Genomic DNA, 20,795 nt, shown 5'->3' on the forward strand with positions numbered 1-20,795 from the left:
TCCTTGCTCTTCAGAGGCTTTCATTGTTTGTGGAATAAAACCCCAACTCCTGGCCCCAAGGCCACGCATCCTCTGGGCCTCTGGGCCTGTCTCTCCGGCCCTGGCTCGCTACCTCCATACCTTAGTACTTGCTGTTCCCACTGCCTGGGATGCCCGTCCCATCGCTTTTAATGGGACTGACTCCTTTTCATCCTTTAGGTCTCAAAGTAAATCACCTCCTCAGAGGCTTCCCAGACCATCTTATCTGAGTATTTCCCCATCTTCTGTATCTCAGCTCCTTGCTTATTTCTTTCATTGCATGTTCAAAACCTGCGGTGATTTCATTGACATGAACATTTGCATGCTTTTGTCTCTCTCCCTCATAAGGATTTAAGACCATGCTTGTCTTCTTTTCCATTTTATCCTCAGCACCCAGCCCTGTGACCTGTACACAGGAAGCACTTACTGAATATTTGTTGAATGAGTGAATGAATGAATGGACATGACCCGACTTCTGCCCTTAAAAGACTTGCCCCTAAGACAGGCTGCATGTGACTAACCCCAGAGGATGCAGACGTTTCACTAGCACCAGCAGAGAACAGAGAAGGGAGAAATTCATGGTGTGTGAGGGCACTTGGAGGAGAGTGGTGGGAACGGCACTGTCACCACTAAGTGATCAGCACCACTGCTTCATATCTGTGGTCTCATCCATCCCCACGACCCCCTGTGAGGTAGTGATTGTTACCCCCATTTTCCAGATGAGCAAACTGAGGCTCAGAGAGGCTTTGTAATTTTCCCATATTAGTAAGTGTCAGAGCCAGGATCCAAACCAGGATTCAAAACCCCCAACGTCTCATGCATGAGAATGAAGGAAGGTGGTCACTGAGCCAGGCCCTGGAGGATGCATAGGAGCTCCACAGGGAGCTGGGCAAGGGCAGTGTGAGGTGAAGGAAGGTGAGGAGGACACCTGGAGAGTCGTCAGACATGGCTGCCGGAGGGTGCATGGGGGAAGGGGAGGGCAGAAGAGGAAGGCTGGGAGGCAGAGTGGCTTTGAACAGATCTGAGGGCCTTGAATGCCGAGGCAATATGCTTCATTCTGAGCTGAGGGGAGAGGGTGGAGGGATGCCGATGTCCTGCGTGTGAAGGCTGTTTCTAGCCGTGCTAGCCTGCACGACTGTGACTTACAAATAGGAGGAGGCTACTGCAGGCCTGTGTTTCCCTGGAGAGCTGGGAGGGTCGGAGGGAGGGGCGGGTGGGGGGGAAATAAAAATAGTTGTGTGGTCAAGGGAGTGCGAGGGAGATGGTGTTAAACAGATGTCTTCATTGTATCGACATTCAGTAGAACCTGCAGCCTTAAACGTGCTTCGCGCATGGGGGTGGGCGTGGAAGACAAGTGCTATGGAGCATTTCCCAATCTTCCTTGACCCTGGAACCCCTCGAGGTATAAATCCTGAGACTGGTGTTCCACGCCCAGACACAAGGGTGAAAGAGTATGGATTCCTTTGAGTGACACCATGCATTCATTTCTTTATTCATTCAAGATCACTAGAGACGGCCTATTCCCGTCAGGCCCGGGGTAGACACGGGGGCGGGGGGGGGGGGGGGGGGGGGGGGGGGGGGGGGGGTGGGGGCGGGGGGGTGGCTACGGTGTCAAATTAAGCCACCGCCCCTGCCCCCGGGAGCCTTCATCTACCCTGGGAGGCAGCTGAGGCCCATGTGGGCCAACACGAGGAGACGGGCCTTCTTCTGAAGGTGCCAGGTGCCTTTGAAAGGTTTTGCCCAGGAGAAGAATGTGATCAGGTTTGCCAGCTGCCTAGGGGAGCACGCCCAGGAGCCCCACTTTGGGGTGCTTTCTTGGTTCTCCCTCCCACTCGCTCTCCGGCCCGTCTCTCTGGCTCTTTCCTGGAGTGGCCTGCACAGCGGCCTCCAGCCAGGCAGGGCCTTGGGGGGCTGGGAGCCCAGAGCCTGGGTGGCCCCGTGGCCTCACAGGGAAAAGCCTGGGCCGGGTCTGACGCAGGCGTTGCCTCAGCAGGTGCTGGCCCTGGCCAGGCAGCAGAACAAGCGGGTGAAGGTGGTGGGCGGTGGCCACTCACCTTCAGACATCGCCTGCACCGACGGCTTCATGATCCACATGGGCAAGATGAACCGCGTCCTCAAGGTACTTGGAGCCCTGGGCTCCCCGCCTCTGCTGGGCCCCATGCCGGGCAGCCGTGGTCTCCGTCTCAGAGTCCAGGCGGAGACTCCTTAACCTTTTCCCTTGGGCCTTATCCCCTCCCCACCTCTGAGTCCCAAGGTGACCCCCCAATTCCTGGTCCCCAGTGATCGCCCCTCCCTGGGGTCCTGCCTGGGCTTGCTCAGGCCTCTCGTCTGGTCTATGCGCCCCCTTGTGGCCACGGAGAGGATGTCCTTCCTCCCCTCCGGCCAGAGCCTCCTCTCCACTTCTCTAGAACAAGAATGGGCAAGTCAGGACCCCAGAGGTGGACTCACAATGACAAATCCAGAAGGCTTTGCACTTAACTTGTTTTACGTATGGGGAAACTGAAGATCAGAGAGGGAGAGTGATTTGCCTAAGGTCACACAGCCGATCTGCAGCAGAGCGGGCTGCAGACTCAGGGGTCTGACATCAGCCCTGTGCTGGGATACTGTCCATGCAAGTCAGCCATGAATTCAGGCCCCACCACCACTACCTCAGGTGCCTGCCTGGGAGTGAGAGTACTGGCAGGCGTGCCGCCCGTTAGGAGGGCTCCTGTTCTCACCTGACCTGACGGGGCCAGCTCCCCTGAGCTGTAATGTTTGCCAGGTACCCTCCCCTCCAGCCCTGCTAGCAGACGTTCTGGGTTTCTCTCTACTATTTAGTTCCTGATTTGCTCAGGCTGACGGTCACCACCCCGTAGAAAATGTTCCAGTCAAGACATCAGTCATGGCAGAAATTAACTCTGATCGCTAATCAGTAAGGACTGTGCTCCAGTAATTGATTTTGCCAGGCTCTGCACTCGGGGTCAATGGAACGTGTGTTTTGGAGTCACACAGATGGGATTCTCATCTCGGTTCTGCCACCGATGTTTGTGTGACCTTGGGCAAGTGACTTCAAGTCCCTGAACTTGAGTCTCCTCGCTGTGAAATGGAGGGAGACTTCTCCTCCCCCAGCCCCTGGGGCAGCCATGGTTGGGGGCGGTGGGTCTCAGGACACAGCACAGTTCTCCCAGTCCCGCAGTGACTTGGGCAAATCCCTTCCCTTCCCTGCTTCTTATTTCTTTCCCCTGTGAAAAGAAGGGTTACACAGAATAGTCCCAAAGCCCCAGCACTCTAGGGCTCTGCCTGCACCCCTTTGGCTGCCTGCAGCGGGAGACACGCTTGTACTCACAGCCCTGCGGGACTGCAGGACAAGGACTGAGCGACGGCCTAGCTCATCCCAATCTCTGCTGGTCTCTTGTAGGTGGACACGGAGAAGAAGCAGGTGACCGTGGAGGCCGGCATCCTCCTGGCTGACCTGCACCCACAGCTGGACAAGCACGGCCTGGCCTTGTCCAAGTAAGAGCCACCTCCCTGATTCCCAGGTGGGCCAGTGATGGCCCCTGCTCCCTGCCCTGGCCTTGGCTGGACACTCAAGCATCTGTCAGGAGCCAGAGAGAAGCACTTCTTAGGATGCACCTGTTTCTCTGGACCCCTGTTCCTCCCCCACAGAGTACCCATCTCCCCATCCCCTGTGTTCAGGGGCTATTGTGTGAGAATAGAAAGAAACAGGCTAGCATTAAAAAACGTCTAGTACAGGGATGGGAAAACCATGCATTAAGCCTTTCTTAAAACTTGCAATAAAACTATATGAACCCAAACAGAAAGATATACAAAGTAAGCACTCAGAGAAGCAGAAGAGCATATGCTGATTGAGACACAGGGCTTCCCAGTATACCTATATGTGGCTTCACTTGTTTTTCCTTCCAAACGTGGTATCAGTGAACGCTCAAGTTTAATATCAGGAGGCTTCCACCGAAATAGGAAATGAATTTGGCTGAATGCAGCCAAAGGAGTGAATGTCTAACTGTGGGGCTTCAACCACTAGAAACAAGTGACAGAATTATTTTGGATATTGGGGTAGCAATCTCTTCACAGCTGGAATTGCCACCATAGAAGCCTGTGGTTGGTCTTCAAGTGTGGGTGGTCCATTCACCTGGCTTTCTCATTGCAGGCCCTGAGGCATCACTATACTTTTTCACTCTGAAAACCATTCTGTTTCTGCCTCTCCAAGGGTCATGGCAACTCAAACATTTATGGAGTGTCTACCATGTGCAGGCTTTGTTCAGGCCCAGAAGAGGCCAGGATGAATAAAACCCAGACCCACTCACAAGGAGCTCCCTGCAAGGCGGGGAGACAGACCCACGAAGTGACAAGCGTGACACAAAGCAAGAGGCTCAATGCCAGAGAAGTGTTCAGGGCACCGTGGTGTTCCTGGGGGCCCGTGTTCAGCCTTGGCCGGCAGGGGAATGTGTGAATGGATGGGAATCAGGGCAGGCTTCCTGCAGGAGGGTGCCCTTGGTTGAGCCCTAAAGGGTGACCTGATGTGAACCAGAAAAATGAGAGGAGAGAAGGGATTCAGGCAGAGAGAGCAGCGTGAGTGAAAGCCCAGGAGAGGGAAGGTGTGGGAGCGTGCAGGGGTCTGTATGCAGCTAGCGGACACATCTCCGTGACCAGCGACTACAGGAGATATGTTCTGTTAATCACAGGCTTTAGCTTCTGGGCCCTGGAGCATCTCTGTGCCCTGTTCATGATATATCTCTGTCCTCCCTGGGGACCCAGTCCTCCTCCAGTACCTGCCTACACAGGGCTCGTCTGCCTCTCAAAGGGAGTTTGGGTGTCCTGTCCTGTGTATCCCAGGGGCCACCTAGGTCTGCAGCTCCAAGGATGCTGTGGGGACCTCGGGAGTGGCTGGGGGATTCGGGGGAAGCACAGAGCTGTGTCAGGCCGCATGCCGGTGGCTTGATGTCCTCTCTCATCATATCATCATCCCTGGGAGGAAGGCCCCATTTAAGGATGCATAAAGCAGGGTCTTGAGGCAAAGGTGCTTCTCAAAGTCACACAGCTGGGAAGCTCTGGAGCTCCCACTGTGTGGTGAGCCAGAGGGAGCAGGACACAGGCGCTGTTCCTAAGAGGGAGGACAGCAGCTTGGTGAAGACCCCAGCTCCAGAAGCAGGCCTGGGTGCAAATCCTGCTTCTGCCTCGTACCAGCTGTCACTCAAGTTCCTTGACCCTTCTGGGCCTCAGAGTTCTCATCTAGAAAATGGGTCTGTGAAATAGGGGCGCTCAGAGGCCTGCGTGAGTCAGAGGTGCCCCACATAGTAATTACCAAGTAAGTGTCGGTTCCCCCTTCATTTTCCTGGCTCTGTCTTGCTCCACACACCCTGGAAGTGACCTTTCCCCTTGTTCTCTCCACCCCTCGGGGGACTAAAGTCTAATCCTTCCTTCCTAGGTCTTCCTCCCTGAGGGCCTCACGTTTGTCCAGCTTATTTCTTTTACTTATTTATTTATTTTTATTGAAGCATAGTTGATTTACAGTGTTGTGTTAGTTTCAGGTATACAGGAAAGTGATTCCGTTTCATATATGTGTGTGCGTGTATTCTTTTTCAGATTCTTTTCCATTATAGGTTATTCCACGATATTGAATATAGTTCCCTATACTATACAGTAGGTCCTTGTTGGTTATCTATCTTATATATAGTAGTGTGTATCTGTTAATCCCAAACTCCTAAGTTATCCCTCTCTTTCCCCTTTGGTAACCGTAAGTTTGTTTTCTATGTCTGTGAGTCCACTTGTGGTCTATAAATAAATCCATCTGTGTCGTATTTCAGATTCCACATATAAGTGATAGCATGTGGTATTAGTCTTTCTCTTCTGACTTAATTCACTCAGTATGATAATCTCGAGGTCCATCCATGTTACTGCAAATGGCCTTATTCCGTTCTTTTTTATGGCTGAGTAATATTCCATGTCCTTATCCATCCGTCTGTCAGTGGACACTTAGATCAGCTCTTTCTTTTAACGTGGTCCCAAGCCCATTTCCGTGTTGCTCGTTAGTCTCTGTGAGCTTCGTGGACGAGGGTAGACTTACTGCAGGTTGGTGAACCATCCCCTCCCCCGTCACGGGCACATGGTCGCCCTGAGTTCTGCACTATCGTTCATGACGCTGTGATGAACATCTTCGCGCATCTACCTTTCCACACGCTGGGGCATTCCCTGCGACAGGACTTCTGTGGCCTTCTTTTAACGTTCTGGTATTTTCACAAGGGGTGATATCACCAAGTCACCCAACTAATGTGGACAAAAAGGTAAGAGTGACACAAGAGTGAGGGTAGAGGAAGGAAGAGGCTTCGGTTTCTTTCCTCCTCTTCCTGTTTCACCAGGGCCGCCCAGGTCCCATTGCAGGAGGGTATGAGGCTAGATTTTCTCTTCCTTGTCAACCTGCCTCTTTGGAAGCCAGGGCCCTCCTGCCTCTGGGGCCCTGGGTCTGTGCTGAGGGCCAGGTTGGGTCCAATACCCGCCCTCCCGGCTGGGCCCGTTTCTCAAGTGTGAACCAAGGCAACTGGGCTATCGTGAAGCTGTCGTGTAGCGTGCAAAGCTCCAATCTCCTTGGCTCCCAGTGGGCCTTCTGTAAACACTGGTTCCTTTCTCCTTTCAGCCGGGGCTGGGATGTCTCAGAGAAAGCTCCTGAGAAGTAAGATTTCTGAAAAACTCCTGACCCACTCTCTTGCCTGGACCCTGAGATCTGAGCACATCTTTCTAATTCCTGTCCTCAGAGCCCACGCCGGTGGAGGCGTCTTATTCCCCTTTAGGAATCTGGTCCTCGTGTACACAGCATCCTCTTATTATTTGTTCCAGGGCCTGGAACGCCAGGCTGAGGGGTGCGGGCTTGATCCTGGAGGCCCTGGGGGACCCTGGAGGTTTCTGAGCAGGGGGTGACATGATCTCCTTCTCCTGTGTCCTCCTACTATCCTGGGATGGCTGTGCAATTCTGACATGGGGACTCTACAGGCCTCGATAGGCTGGGTCTGGAGAAGTCTGGAGAAGTAGGAGCGTTTGGCCTGTGGTTGGTGGAGAAGATATTGCTGGCAGATGGATGTCGGAGGAAAGGGATGTTCTAGGCTGCAGAAAGCCCGAGGCAGGCAGGCAGGCCTCCCCTCGGAGCTGAGCCGTATCCCCACTAGCTCATCTGATGGGCCACGCGGCTCACAGACAAGGGCTGGCTTGAGTCAGACGATCTAAGATGGGGTAAGTTGGGGACGAGATTCCCAGGCAGGAGATGGATCAACTATTCTGCTCTGAGGGGCCTCACACTGAAACCCCAGGGGGCATTGTCACAGGAAGCCTAACTGGTCCCTTCGTCCCTCCCCCTCCCTCCAGCCTGGGAGCCGTGTCAGACGTGACTGCAGCTGGCGTCATCGGGTCCGGAACGCACAACACGGGGATCAAGCACGGCATCCTGGCCACCCAGGTGAGTCTGTCTGCTTCGCCACTGACTGCCAGGGAGAGGGGAGGTTGGGACGGAGCCCCTTTCACCCTTTGCACCGTGGCTGCTGGACAAGCAGGTACTCCAGGGCAGTGTCGGCACAGCTCCACGAGGGCCTCAAACCCACCCAGTCTCACCTCTGACGGAGACTCGGCAGGGGTCCTTCAGAAACATCATCTCCCCTAACCCTCATCCGTTCCCAGCAGACACAAGTGACGAAGGCGCCCTCATGCATGTTGACGCAGCCCTGCCTCTCAGGAGCCTCCTGGCCACCCTGGGGAAAAGGGCAAGCAGAGCAAAGGGTTCCATCTCCATTGAAAGGTCTGAGGCAGGAGCCAGGCAAAGCAAGGGGACTTTCCAGATTAGCAAGTCGGGGAGGAGCCAGGAAGGAGCCCAGCACAGGCAGGCCTGGGATCCGCACCTGACCTTCACCAAAAAGCATTTCTTAAACTTCACAAGAGCCCAGTTTGGGGCACAAGTTTGGGGCTCAGACCTGCGCCCCAGACCTAAGCCTGATGTGTGCTGTGTGCGGCACGTAGGCAGATTTTTAACTCCTCTGGACATTCCTGTTTTCAGCTGTCACCTGGGGAGAATACTCCTCAACCCAGGGAGGGTGTTCAATGAGACAGCATGTGTCAATGCCAGGGGGCTGGATGACAGTTCATGACGCCTGCGTCAGGAGCCACCCCTTTGGGGGCAAACTCCTTTAACTTTCAGTTTTAGGAGGAGCTTCTAACAGGCCAGGCTATGGCTCCGTGAAGCAGGCTGCTGGGGGGTACCCGTGGAGGCTGGCCACTCACTCTCGGGGGAGGGAGAGAGACCCTCGTGCTGGCCATAGCTCACCGCGTGCCTCTCTGCCGAAGTCCACCTAAACTCTGGGCCATGTGGCCTCTGGCCATCGGAACATCACTGCTAAGTGCTGGGGTTTGGCTTTTGCCTCCCAGCTCTTTGACTATTGTCTGTGTGACCAGGGAGGGGACAGGTCTCTTCCCCTCTGGCTGCCTCAGTTTGCTCCCCTGGAGAATGGGGATGATCGCAACAGCAGTGCGTGCAGGGTGCTTAGCTGAGTGTACACAGTTAGTGCTCAATACATGTTTGTGATGGGTTTGTATGTAGGACAAGGCCCTTTCCAGAGCCCACACTACGCTGTCAAAGAAATGTCAGCATCCTGGCGGCACTGACCGCACTGACGGCTTACGTGTTCCCCAGTCAGCCAGCCAGGAGCACGGCTCCTCTGTTCTAAGGAAGACGGACACCCCGGCAGGTGCTGTCTGACTGTGGCTTCTGGGAGCTGGTCCCACGTGCTCCAGTCCAGAGCTGCATGGGGTGGATAGAAAATGGCCAACAGCACTTTCCAGGGCTTCACTTTGTTTTCTCACACACCACGAGGGGGAGCCACTTCAGAGTTACTGTTCCTTAAATCTGCACTTTGCTTTCTCATCAACCTTATGCACTCACACTGGTGGCCCTTGTCCTTTTCCTCCCCCCTCTTTCAAGCACAAAAGCCTCAGAGAATCACCAGGCAAGGGAGAGGCATCCTGAGGGGATGCCATGAGCCAGGGAAGGGGAAAGGCCCAGGGCATTCGACCACGAAGCAAAGCAAGGTAGGTTTTGTGGGACCTGATTCCCAGGCACTCAGAGCCCTCCATAGACTTGTCATTACCCTCTCAGAGCAGGGTTCACCGTCCAGGAGAGCCCAGTGGTAACTGGGGCTGAAGGATAATAAACCACCCCTCCCAAGATTTGGCCACAGTCCTAGTCTACTCTCCAGGGGTGAGGTCAAGCTGGTTGCCTCAGTTTCTACAAAATGATCAGCAGAGTATGGAAAAGAATTCTGAGTGGCCAGAAATCAAAATGCTCATGAGATTTACTGGCCACTTCCCTGAGGGGGCTCAGCTGAACAGGATGGGCCCCTGCACGCAGGAGACGGGAGGGGACTGGCATATTTAATATCCACTGTACCCCAGGCAGTTAGCTGGGTGCATCACATACTCTCTCTGAGTTGGTTATTCTCCTCATTTCACAGATGAGGGAACAGAGAGGTTAAGTCACATGTCCAAGGTCACACAGCTGGTGAACCATTGTCCACCTTTATTGTCACTGGACCCTGCTGCAGTGTTTCACTGGCAGCTCTCATGCTCTGCCCTGGATCTCAGACAAAGTCTGCTTTTTTTTTTGCAGTACGCGGGCCTCTCACTGTTGTGGCCTCTCCCGTTGTGGAGCACAGGCTCCGGATGCGCAGGCTCAGTGGCCATGGCTCACGGGCCCAGCCGCTCCGCGGCACGCGGGATCCTCCCGGACCTGGGCACAAACCCGCGTCCCCTGCATCGGCAGGCGGACTCTCCACCACTGCGCCACCAGGGAAGCCCCAAAGTCTGATTTTTATAAAAATCATTCTGACGCCCTCACTCCCACAGAGGGCCACCGTGCCCCATTTCTGCCAATGTCTCCTCTTTCGTCTTGGTTGCTCTTAATTAGAATTAGTTCAGCTGTATCTGTTCTCTCATCCTGAGCACCCAGCCACCAACTGCACACGTCGAAAGCAATTTGCATCCAAATGAGCAGGTAGCAGAGTGTGGAAAAGTACTTCCACAGGCAATGAAAGAGGCTTCCTCTGGAAATGGGGGCCAGGATACTGACGATAACCGCCTGTCTTCAACTGCGCAGCCCACTCTTTGCAGAGACCAGAGGTTTCCAGTTGTGTGTGGCCAAGTAGGGGAATCTAGTTCCTGAGGCAAGTGAGAGGTCCCCGAATGAGAAGATGGACTCGAGTCGGTGCCCAGGGGGGCAACAGGCAGAGACAGCCTGCAGGGGACCCTGGTCCCCGGGCTGCGTGTTGGGACAGCAGGGCCGGCTCTCCCCCGGATGCACACACATCCTCCCTTTGCCTTCACAAGCCCCCTGTACCCAGGGCCTCAGGGCTCTTTGGAGCCTGTGTCATCTTAGACTTCTTCCGGGCAGAGGACAAGCTCGCTGCATCCCGAGTGTGAAGTCCATAGAATGACCAAGGCAGTGGTGGGAGGACAAGCCACTGGGGTCCCACGGAACCACATGGCTGAGGGCCGATGCCATCCAGACACAGCCTCCTTCTCCCCATTTCCCCTTCCTCCCCCAAGACTGAGGCTCCCTCAGGCTGTGACTGGAGACCCAGCTGGGAAAGTTCCCTGTGACCAGATGACGGTGGGCTTCTGGGACTAGGAGACACCTGGCCTCACTTCCAAGGACAAACGGGGAAGTGAGGGCATCACCCATAGTCTAGGGGTTCTGAAATGTGGCTCTTCTCCCACTGCCAGGTGGTGGCGCTGACCCTCCTGACGGCCGACGGGACCATTCTCTTGTGCTCTGAGTCCAGCAACGCAGAGGTGTTCCAGGCGGCACGGGTGCACCTGGGCAGCCTTGGAGTCGTCCTCACCATCACCCTGCAGTGCGTGCCCCAGTTCTACTTGCAGGAGACTTCCTTTCCCTCAACCTTGACAGAGGTACTGTCTCTCCTTCATCACCGCTCAGCCTCAGAAAATAAATGGAGGGCATTAGTAAGTCATGCACCACTGAGAGGCCCCGCGGCTCTGTAGGCCCCCTGCATGGGGCAGTGGGCTGACCTCACCAGAACTCCGTTGGCCCTAGGTTACTGTAGCAGTATCCCTTTGTGAGCAGGTCAGGGGAGCTCAGAGGAACTGGATGATGGGGGCAGAAAGGATAGCTTCTGATTGATAGCAGTGTTTTTTTGAATGAATGAAAACCCATGTTGGTTAGCTGGATGGATGGATGGATGGATAAATGGATACGTGGATGGATGATGGATGGATGGATGGATGATGGATGGATGGATGGATGAGATGAATGACTGGATGGATGGATGGGTAGCATGGAGTAGGCCTGAAATGCCTGGCAAGCATGGACCTATCCCTGGTAATCACTAAGCTATAGGACTCAAATCTATGGTTCCAAGTTCCTTGGCATTTGAGTTCCTCCATAATCACCTCACCATTCAATACAGGTAGACCCTCTGTGCAGATGGAGTCGGCAGTGATGCAAGCACTACTGGCCCCACATGGTTATGGTGGGATTGGGGACCACATTGACCTGGCCTTGAATGCTGGCAGTACCACTTCCAAGCTGTGACCCTGAGCCAGCCACTGAACCTTGCTGAGCCTCAGTTTCCTCATCTAAAAGCAAAGTAAATCATGTCTACCTTAAAGTATTGAATCTGAGGATTAAATCAGATAACACCTGCAAAGTGTCTAGTTCAGTATTAAAACATGTTCCCCATGGTACCTAGTCAGTGACGAATGGAAAATATTGTTACCTAGAATCTGGTCTAAAAATCCTTACCCTTGGAATTTCTAATGCATTAAACCTCAAGGCAAAGGATTTAGATCCACAAGGCCCTTTAGTCAGAGGTATGGTGTTCGGTGAAACTTTAACCCCAGAAACTTTAATCCCAGTTGGTGGCTGAGAAAGTGATTCTGGGGATGCCTGTAGGGGGCGCAGCATTGATCCCTAGAATATCAATGCTGAGCCTGCATGGACCAGTATTGGCAAATGAGCTGCCTGATGCTTTGGCCCAAGAAGGAATTGCTTGGCAGTGACGATGCATGGCTAAGCCAGGGAGCCCCACGAGGGTGGGGCTGGTCCATGTGACTGCCTGGAACCACCCCGGGGCTCTGAGCTCTTGGGGGCCACCTCCAGTCTGCCTCCCCAGACCAGCGTTAAGGGGCAGATCTAGGCCTCTTTTTCACTCCAAGCAGGCCCTAGCTTCAAATATAGTCACATTCTGAGGATGAGGGCTTCAATATATGAATTTGGGGTAGATGCGTTTCAGCCCAAAGCAGAGATCAACAGCCCCCTGGGCGGTTGACCATGGCAGTGGATGGGATCACCCACGGAGAGAGGGTCTGGGGGAGGAGAGAAGGGAGACTTAGTCCTTAGTGTCCGGGACAGAGCAGCCAGGAGTCCAACGCTGTGGGGAATCAGGGATCAACACGAGGGTCTGGCCATCAGGAGCCGTTGCTGACCTCGGTGAGAATGGTCTCAGTGGAGCAGTGGACAGGTTAAAGGGTGGGTGGGCATCTCAGGCAAAAAAGGGAGCTGGGCAGAGACCACCTCCAACCAGAAAGGGGCTGTAACATGCTTAGTTGTTGAATCTATTTTCCTGCCTCTCACTTAGGTCAGAACTTGTTCATTTCGAAGCTGAATACTTTGACCCAGAGATAAAGAGATTGCTTCTTTTTGCAAGTAGGACTGGCCCCCGGGCGCGTGTGCGTACACACACACACACACACACACACACACACACACACACACACACAATTATACAGCAGTAACACTCAATGAGTATATTGTAAGGGCTCTGGGGAAGCAGGCAGGGCCCCAAGCCTGACTGTGCAGCTCACTCTGTGTGACCTTGACCAAGCCCTTCAAACTTCTGGAGCCCCGGTTTCTTTGTCTTTTAAAAGTGGGGTCAGATTAGGCGAACCCCGAGGTCCTTTTCAGCGCAGACGTTCTGTAAACCAGTGCGACACTTTGATACAAGACTGTGTCCGCACCTCGTCACCCAGCCCTGCGGAGGGTCCTCTCTTACGTTATTCTTTCTTTCCCCTGGAGCATCTGGTGACGTTCTCGGCCCTTATCCCCGAGGAGGGGCGTGAACCCTGGTGGGAAGGCCTGGTCCTTCCCCTGGGACCCCAGCCCATCCTGCAAGGCCTCCAGGGGCTAGACCCTGCTCTTCCCCCTCTTCCACGAGTCAGCAGATCCCCCGTGGATTCTCTCCCTACCCACTAGCGGCTCCTGCTGCTAGGCCGCCCCGCGCCCTACACCCAGCTTAGGTCTCTGTCGGGCCCGGCATCAGCATACACAGGACGCCCACGGACAGCCTTCCCTGCCCCCAGTCGCCGGCCACAGATAAGGACCGCACAGAGGGTGGGTGGCATTTACAGCCCTGGAATTTACTGCCGGCAGTATGTACAGTCAATCGGCCCACATTCGATTCACTTTTGCCCTCTCTCCACTCAGAGCAGCCTTTAAGGGGCCCCTTCAAGGGGCTGGGAATGCTTGGGAAGAAGTGTAAGATGGAGGTGGGATCCAAGACCCAGGCTGCTTCCCTATAGGAGGAAACAGCCCATAGAGGAAGGAAGGAGGACCGATCGGAGAACCGTCGCTAGACCAGTTGTTCCTCACTCTTGAGTTGCATGGAGGTTTTCCTTCTAATCCAAAAGGAAAAATAATGGGGCCTCACTTCCAGGAGCACGCAGATTCCTGAGAACCGATAGGAAGACAGTAAACCTTCCTGGGTTCATACGTTGACATCGGCTCCCAGTTTCTTGCCATTCAGGTGTCTAGGAAGCTGCCCCACCTCCCCTGGGGCTATAGACCATGCTGCCCCGAGCGTTTGCCTCTAAGTAGCAGCTGCTCCGAGATGCACACAGCCCCCCAGCCTCATGTCCCCTCTAGACGAGGGTGGGCTCCCTGATGGCCAAGCCCTCCAGGTGGGCTGGTCGTGAGCCACAGGAGGGCATTGGAGGAGAGGACAGGAAGCCAGGACAAAGGACTGTGACGATGGCTTTCTGCATGTAAAGGCGGGTTTGAAGATTCAGCTTCTCGGCCACTTTTCCTTCCCTTGCGTGTCTTTCCTTTCCTATTCCCTTCCTCCCATCCAGCACGTGTATCTATCCTGGGGCTTCCAGCCTGAGCTCTGGAAGAGTCCCAGGAAAGCCACCACGAGGGTGCAGTGTAGAGCCTGTGGCACCTCTCTGAGCCAGACCGCCCTCTCCACTGAGCCGCTGTGACTTTGCACAATTCCTCCCTCCCCCAGCCCCAGCTTGGATTCCTCACCGATACAGTAGGGATAGGAGCACCACTGTCCCCACGGGGTTGCTGTCAGGACTCAAGGACACACAGCACTTGAGTCCACTGCCCTTTATAGCCTCCGAGAGAGGGACCCTCAGTCCGTCCCCTCTCTGGCTTTATTCGAAGAGAATACTACCTACTGATACCTGCTCTGTGGGTAGATTCTAGACTCTGAATCTAACACTGCACTTTCCAGGCCACACATGCTGGTTGCCCTAATTTGCTCAGGAGCCTCTTAACATTTGTTTTCCCTCCTCCTTCCTGCTTGGTGGTCAGTTTCTGGAGAGCAGGGATGTTATCTGAGGTCTTTTTACCTCCCCAGGGTCCACAAAATACAGACCTCAATACCAGGTAACTCAAGGTCAGTTGGTCAAGAATTTATTGAAAATCCATCCCTTTCTGGGATTTTCCGCATCTCCTCCCACCCATGCTGTGTGTGGTCCATCTCAGATGCAATTCCGTGCTTCCCGTGACTGATGTTCTTAACTACATCCCAACACGGTTTCTGAAGGTTGCTCAAAGCCGTATGAGGGGAAGGGGGAGTTCGGAATCAGTGTTTCTGGGCAGTGAGGCCAAGAAAAGGGCAGCCTTCATGGCTTTTTATGACAGTCTCAGCATTTCTGACTCTTTGCAGTCTGATTGGTATGAAATCACAGCCCGTGAGAGGACATGAGGATTTTGGAAATTGCTGTCAACCTTTTGCCCTTTATGCCGTCCAAACCATAATGAGATGTGAGGAGTACAGCTGGCTGCCTGCATCACCCGCTCCCGCTACGCTCTGGGAAGCAGGTTTGGTCCCAGGGACACACCAGCCTTGTCAGCAGCATCCCAATGCCTGCCACTATCTTGGGTGGCCGTTCGCTGATGACCGGGTAACCTCCAGCCACGGGACATGGAGCTCTCAGCTTCTGCTCTTGAGCCTGGTAACCAGGTCCCAAGAACCAGCTCAGTAGTGGCACTAATTTGGGGGGAATGAATCCTCTAGAACCCTTCATGCCAATAACATGGCAAGGAAGACTTCCTCTGGGGCCCAAACCCCTTTGATGGTGCTCCCAGGAACCACAAGTCAGACCGAGGAAATCCATGATCCTAGGGACCCTCCTCCTCCAGATAGGATTGTTTGTAGGCCCTGAAGGGAGAGAGTTAAGCTCACAATGGGATGGGCCTTGGATGGGCTCCATCGTTCAGCCACCACTCCATGCTAAGTTAGGGAGCACAGAGGGTACAGAGCTGGAGCATGCGTGGTGCATGCCTCCAGGAACTTAGAGTTTAGTGTCAGGGAAAAAGATATGCCTTGTCCCTCTAATTCAGGGAGGAAAAGAAATGACAGAGATCAGGAGAGAGGCACAAAATGTGATGTGAGAGTGGCTCTCATCACTCCATTCGGGGTGGAAATCTGGGCGCGCATCTCTCAGTCACCAGAGCTGAGAAAGGGGCACCATTACATTTACTGCTAAGATTCTGGGCAATATGGGATGGCCTTGGATGCTGGGACATGAGGAAATGGGGGATTTTCTGCTCTCTCGTGTCCTAGCCCCATCCTCCATCCAAGCCCCAGACTGTGTTCCCTGCTCTCTCAGGAGAAAATCAGCTCTGCCCGGAGGTGATGGGTCAGGGGTCCACCACCCAGTCAGGAGGGAAGTGATAGTAACAGGGTTCTGGAGTTTCTTCCTGAACTTTCCCCAGGTCTATAGCCCAGCAGAAAAGGCCCTCCTCTTCAAATAAGGAATCATAGGGCCCTCCCGCATTTATTGTGTCCAAGGAGCTACGCTAGCAGCTCTAGGGCAAGGGGTTGGGAAACTACGGCCCACAGAGAACAGCTGGCTTACTGCCTGCTTTTGTAAATAAAGTTTTATTGGCACACGGCCACGTTCCTTGTTAATGTATCCTCTGTGGCTGCTTTCACGCTACCATGGTAGAGTTGTGTAGCTGGAACAGAGACGGTAAAGCCTAAAATATTTACTATCTGGCCCTTTACAGAAAGAAAATTTGCTGATCTCTGCCCTCGGGGAGAAACTAAATATGAATGAAATCGTCACTGACCTATAGGAGACGCTTGATGAATTTCAGAGACAGATGTATGCTTCAATACCTGTAATATACTTCTGGGATGGATGTGATATAAATAGAAACTGCTTAGAATGGAAGGAGAGAGCTTTGGGGCCGGGCGGGGGCGGATTTACATGGAGCTTTAAAATTATAATACATCTCAGGTCAGATCCCACTTTCCAGGTACTCCACTGTCACTCGTGGCCAGTGGTGAAGGTACCGGACAGTGTCTGTAGAAGGAGGCTTCTTAGTCCTGAACTGTTTGGGCTCGATTCTGTAGGAGATGGAGCGCTGCTGGGGATTTTTGAGCTGTGTTTTGGGATGCTTCCCTGTGACATTGTCTGGAGAGATGAAAAATGGAGCAAATTATGAGGCTAGTGCGAGAGGGCCGGTGAGAGCGAAGAAGGCAGCTAAGTCAGCCACCGTCCTTGGCAGCAGGAGCGGATTATAGGGAAGACTGGAGAGACACGTGCGGAGATGCAATAGGGTGACCAACAGCCTGGGCCTGGCATGGGCCGGGGGAGGCTTAGCATGGCAGCCAGGTCACTGGAAGGCAACCCATTCCTGTATCCCCCAGGCCCCATCAAGCATCGGTTAACAAGTTAGGGGGCCTCCCTGAAGTGATGACAAGGATCCACAATTCTAAAGTTCCCCCACTGCTCCCAGATGCTCCAAACTGAAGTTTTAGGTGGGCTCACCTCAGCGCTTCATCTTGGCTTCACCTCCCTTCCTGATCAGATGTGGAAATCACAAGTTGTGTTTAACAGCTTATAAACTGCTTTCACATCCAGCAACTCCCTTGGTCCTCACAACAGTTGGAAGGGAGGGAGGGAGGAAGGGAGGGAGGGAGGAAGGGAGGAAGGAAGGAAGGAAGGGAAGGAAGGAAGGAAGGGAAGGAAGGGAAGGAAGGGAAGGGAAGGAAGGGAAGGGAAGGAAGGGAAGGAAGGGAAGGAAGGAAAGGAAGGAAGGGAGGAAGGGAGGAAGGGAGGGAGGGAGGGAGGGAGGGAGGGAGGGAGGGAGGAAGGAAGGAAGGAAGGAAGGAAGGGAGGAAGGAAGGAAGACTATTAAGGTCTCTACAGATGAAGACATGCTGCCCAGAGGCCTCAGAGGGCTTCTTGAGACTCACAGCTGAGAACTCGGCAGGTGGGGAATAGGGCCGGGGCCCTAAATGTGTGGCAGCATTGCTCACATTCAGAAACAAGACTCTCCACTGGGCACAGGCCACGTGGCAGGCACTCAACTCGGAAGATTCAGCATAGGTTATTTCATTTCATCTGCACAAGTGCCCACATGTTATTGGTGGGAAAGCCAAGGCTCAGGGGATGTGGTTCCTGCAAGGTCGCCAGAGCCAGGACATGAATCCAGAACTTACTCCAGGACCACTGCTCCTCCCCTACCTCCCGGCTGCCTGTCAAACCCCAAATCCGTCTCTGCTTTGGCTCAGAACTTGTCCTGTATCCGCTTGATGGATGTCAAGGAGACATGATTTGCTCTGCAGTGTTATTTCCACGTGTGCAAATGATGAGCCATATTCGAGCAAGGCTCTCGTGTCCATTTTATTGAGGGCCCTGGACATGTCAGGCCTTGTGGGGATAAGCGATGATGACAATGACAATGTAAGAGTAAGAGCGGCAGCAGCAGCCCGTACCCGTACAGGGCTCACCAAGCTTGTGACACCGTTTTAAGCACTTTCTAAGCATTAATGCATTTAATCTTCATAACAGTCCTGACATGGGTACTGTTATTAATCCCACTTTACAGATAAGGAAACTGAGGCGCTTGCCCAAACTTACATAGATAGTAATTACTCAAGCCAGAACAAATGAGAGGTCGTTTTTGTCCTCTAAGTTACTAAAGGAAGTCCACCTGTAAGTGGATATTGTTAACGGCCAGCATCTTATAAGACACATTCTGTGCTATTTGGCAATGTTAGGACAAGTTCAGGTATTTTCTTTTGATGGTGGGCTCTGGCTCCCAGCATCCCCACCGTCATCCTGTGACCAATACAATCTCTGCTCCTCCCTCCTGCCTCGGACAGGTTCTTGACAACCTGGACAGCCACCTGAAAAAATCTGAATACTTCCGCTTCCTCTGGTTCCCGCACAGCGAGAACGTCAGCGTCATCTACCAGGACCACACCAACAAGGTAGCCGGGGCATCTTCCCCTCCTCACACACAGCCCACCATTCCCACACGTCCCCACCCACCCCCGCCAGCTCCCAGGGCGCCTGACGCCTGTTATCGTGCTGTTGAGCCGTGAGAGGTGAGAGGAAAAGCAAGGGTGAGCATCACTGAGCCTGAGGAGAGAAGCACAAAAGGCCAGAGGGTGGAAGGAAGAAGGAAGGTGGGCCCAGTAAGGGTCCATGTGTCTGCGGGGAGGGATGCGTAGGGGTGAGGTCAAGAGACAATCTAGATGTGGGGCAGGGGAACAGGGGACAGAGGTGTGGGCAGGACAGGATAGGCTGAGTCCTAGGAAGCTGGGCTAGACCTCAGAAGCCAGCTAATACATCCCACCTTCCCTCCAGCACCCCCATCTTTCCCACCCCCAACCGTACAGGTGAAGAAACCCTTGGTTTTGTCTCCCCACTGTGACCTTAGCAAACAAGCTGCTTCTCAGCAGAAGAAAACAAAACCGTCACTTAGGGTGATGTTGATTGAACAAGTCAGGCAAAAGCCAGGACACCTACTGTGTGTATAAGGGGCTGGCGTAGGGTTCATAAAGGATGATTGCTGGACACCCGGCTCGTGGGCTCTGAAGAGGAGGGACAGATGCACATTTTTGTCTTGTGCAAAATACATGAACATATAAAAAAAGCATAAAACCGAGGGGATAGGGCATGGGAATCAGCGGTAGGAAGTGAGGCTTTCAATCATCCTGGCAGGTGGGTCACCCTTCCCCCGTGACACACACACAGCCTCTCCTGGGACACATCTCCTTCTAAGGAGACACTCAGCTCTGGCCCCAAACTGACCACAAATTCTGCTTCCCAGCCTCCCTCCTCTTCAGCCAACTGGTTTTGGGACTATGCTGTGGGATTCTATTTACTGGAGTTCCTGCTCTGGATCAGGTAGGAATGCAAGTGTCTCTTTTCCCAGCACCCGCCATATACTGTTGCAGATGTGGTCCATCAGAAGAACAACGTCCTACCTAGTTGTGCAAACTGGGTCTGTCTCCTGGGTCCAGAGCAGGGGTTTTCAACCCTGGAGAGCTTTTTAAAAAATACCAGTGCCCAAGCCGCACTCCCTGGCTCACAGGTGTTGTGAAGCTTCGTATTGTCCTGTTTCTTACCTCCTTCCCAGCCTGAAGTCTGTGCTCAGGCTCAGGCCCCATGTCTGCCACCAAACACGTAACTATGAGTGATGGGGAAGGTTTTATGGGGCCTTGAGTGGTGACTCTGTATCCAGCCAAGACATGGAATGGCATCAGATAAAGATTTTTGAAATGTTTCATACATGTAAATAATATAGGCAACACACATTTAAAATATAAAGACTAATATAGTAAGCACCCATATCTTGTTGTTGCTACCGTATTAAGAAGTGAGACAACACTAGTAAAATTGGAGTCCTCTTGGTGGAACTCCCAGATCACAGTATCTCCCCAAAAAGGTAAACCACCCCCCTAGACTTTATGCTTATCATTCTCTTGCTTTTATCGATACTGTAGTTTTCTGAATCCTGAAAGAAGAAATTGGTAATTCAGCTTTGATAGTGATATTTTTCTGTGTTGATATGAATAGCTGTAAGTAGTCATTTTCCACCGTACGCATTTACCGCAATGTATGTATCCATGCTCTTGTTGATGGATATTTGGGTTGTCCTCAGGAATATTTTTGTCCATTACAAACAACGTTCCTGTGAGCATTCTGGAAAATTGCTTCTGATGTCTTGAGTGTATAATCATGAGTGGAACTCCTGGGTCACCCAGTATAAGCATCTTTCATTTTATAAGATCAAGTTGTTCTCCTAAGCAGTAATACCAAGTTAACTGCCATGCACTGTAAGGTTCTCTGTCCTCCATAAGCTGGACAAAATTGGACCTGTCAGGCTTTTAAATTTTTGTGTGCTGTGTGTTAAATGGTACCTCATTATGGTTTTTAATTCTTATTTCCCTGATTATTAATAAGGTTGCCCAGCTTTTCAGTTTATTGATCTTTCAGATTTCTCTTCTGTGAGGTGCCCATTTACGCACTTTGTTCTTTTAAAAAATTGGGTTGTTTTTTTCTTAGTGTTTTGTACAGCTTTATTTACATGTATCTTGAGCACCGGCCCTTTTCTGGTTATGTGTGTTGCGTCACCTTCTCCCTGTTGGTGTCTTATCTTTCACTTTCATGGTGTTTTATCATGTGTAGATGTATTTAATTTTATCGAATGTAGCCATCTAGTCTTTTATCTTGAGGACTCTGGTGTCTTTTTAAAGACG

General features: G+C 52.8%; 1 protein-coding gene across 2 annotated transcripts in view; it reads left to right on the forward strand.

The window, feature by feature from the left end:
- Window positions 1–20,795, forward strand: part of LOC116755532 (L-gulonolactone oxidase) — a 40,909-nt gene that overhangs the window by 13,669 nt on the left and 6,445 nt on the right. The window contains exons 4-9 of one of the 2 annotated variants that reach the window (XM_032635126.1): window positions 2,009–2,137; window positions 3,416–3,510; window positions 7,372–7,462; window positions 10,771–10,956; window positions 18,411–18,518; window positions 19,364–19,440. In XM_032635126.1, the coding sequence (XP_032491017.1) occupies window positions 2,009–2,137; window positions 3,416–3,510; window positions 7,372–7,462; window positions 10,771–10,956; window positions 18,411–18,518; window positions 19,364–19,440 (686 nt within the window). The remainder of the gene's footprint in view (window positions 1–2,008; window positions 2,138–3,415; window positions 3,511–7,371; window positions 7,463–10,770; window positions 10,957–18,410; window positions 18,519–19,363; window positions 19,441–20,795) is intronic. The other variant, XM_032635127.1, reaches the window with a different exon arrangement.

The sequence above is a fragment of the Phocoena sinus genome, chromosome 6 (assembly GCF_008692025.1).
Source record: "Phocoena sinus isolate mPhoSin1 chromosome 6, mPhoSin1.pri, whole genome shotgun sequence".
NCBI lineage: Eukaryota > Metazoa > Chordata > Mammalia > Artiodactyla > Phocoenidae > Phocoena > Phocoena sinus.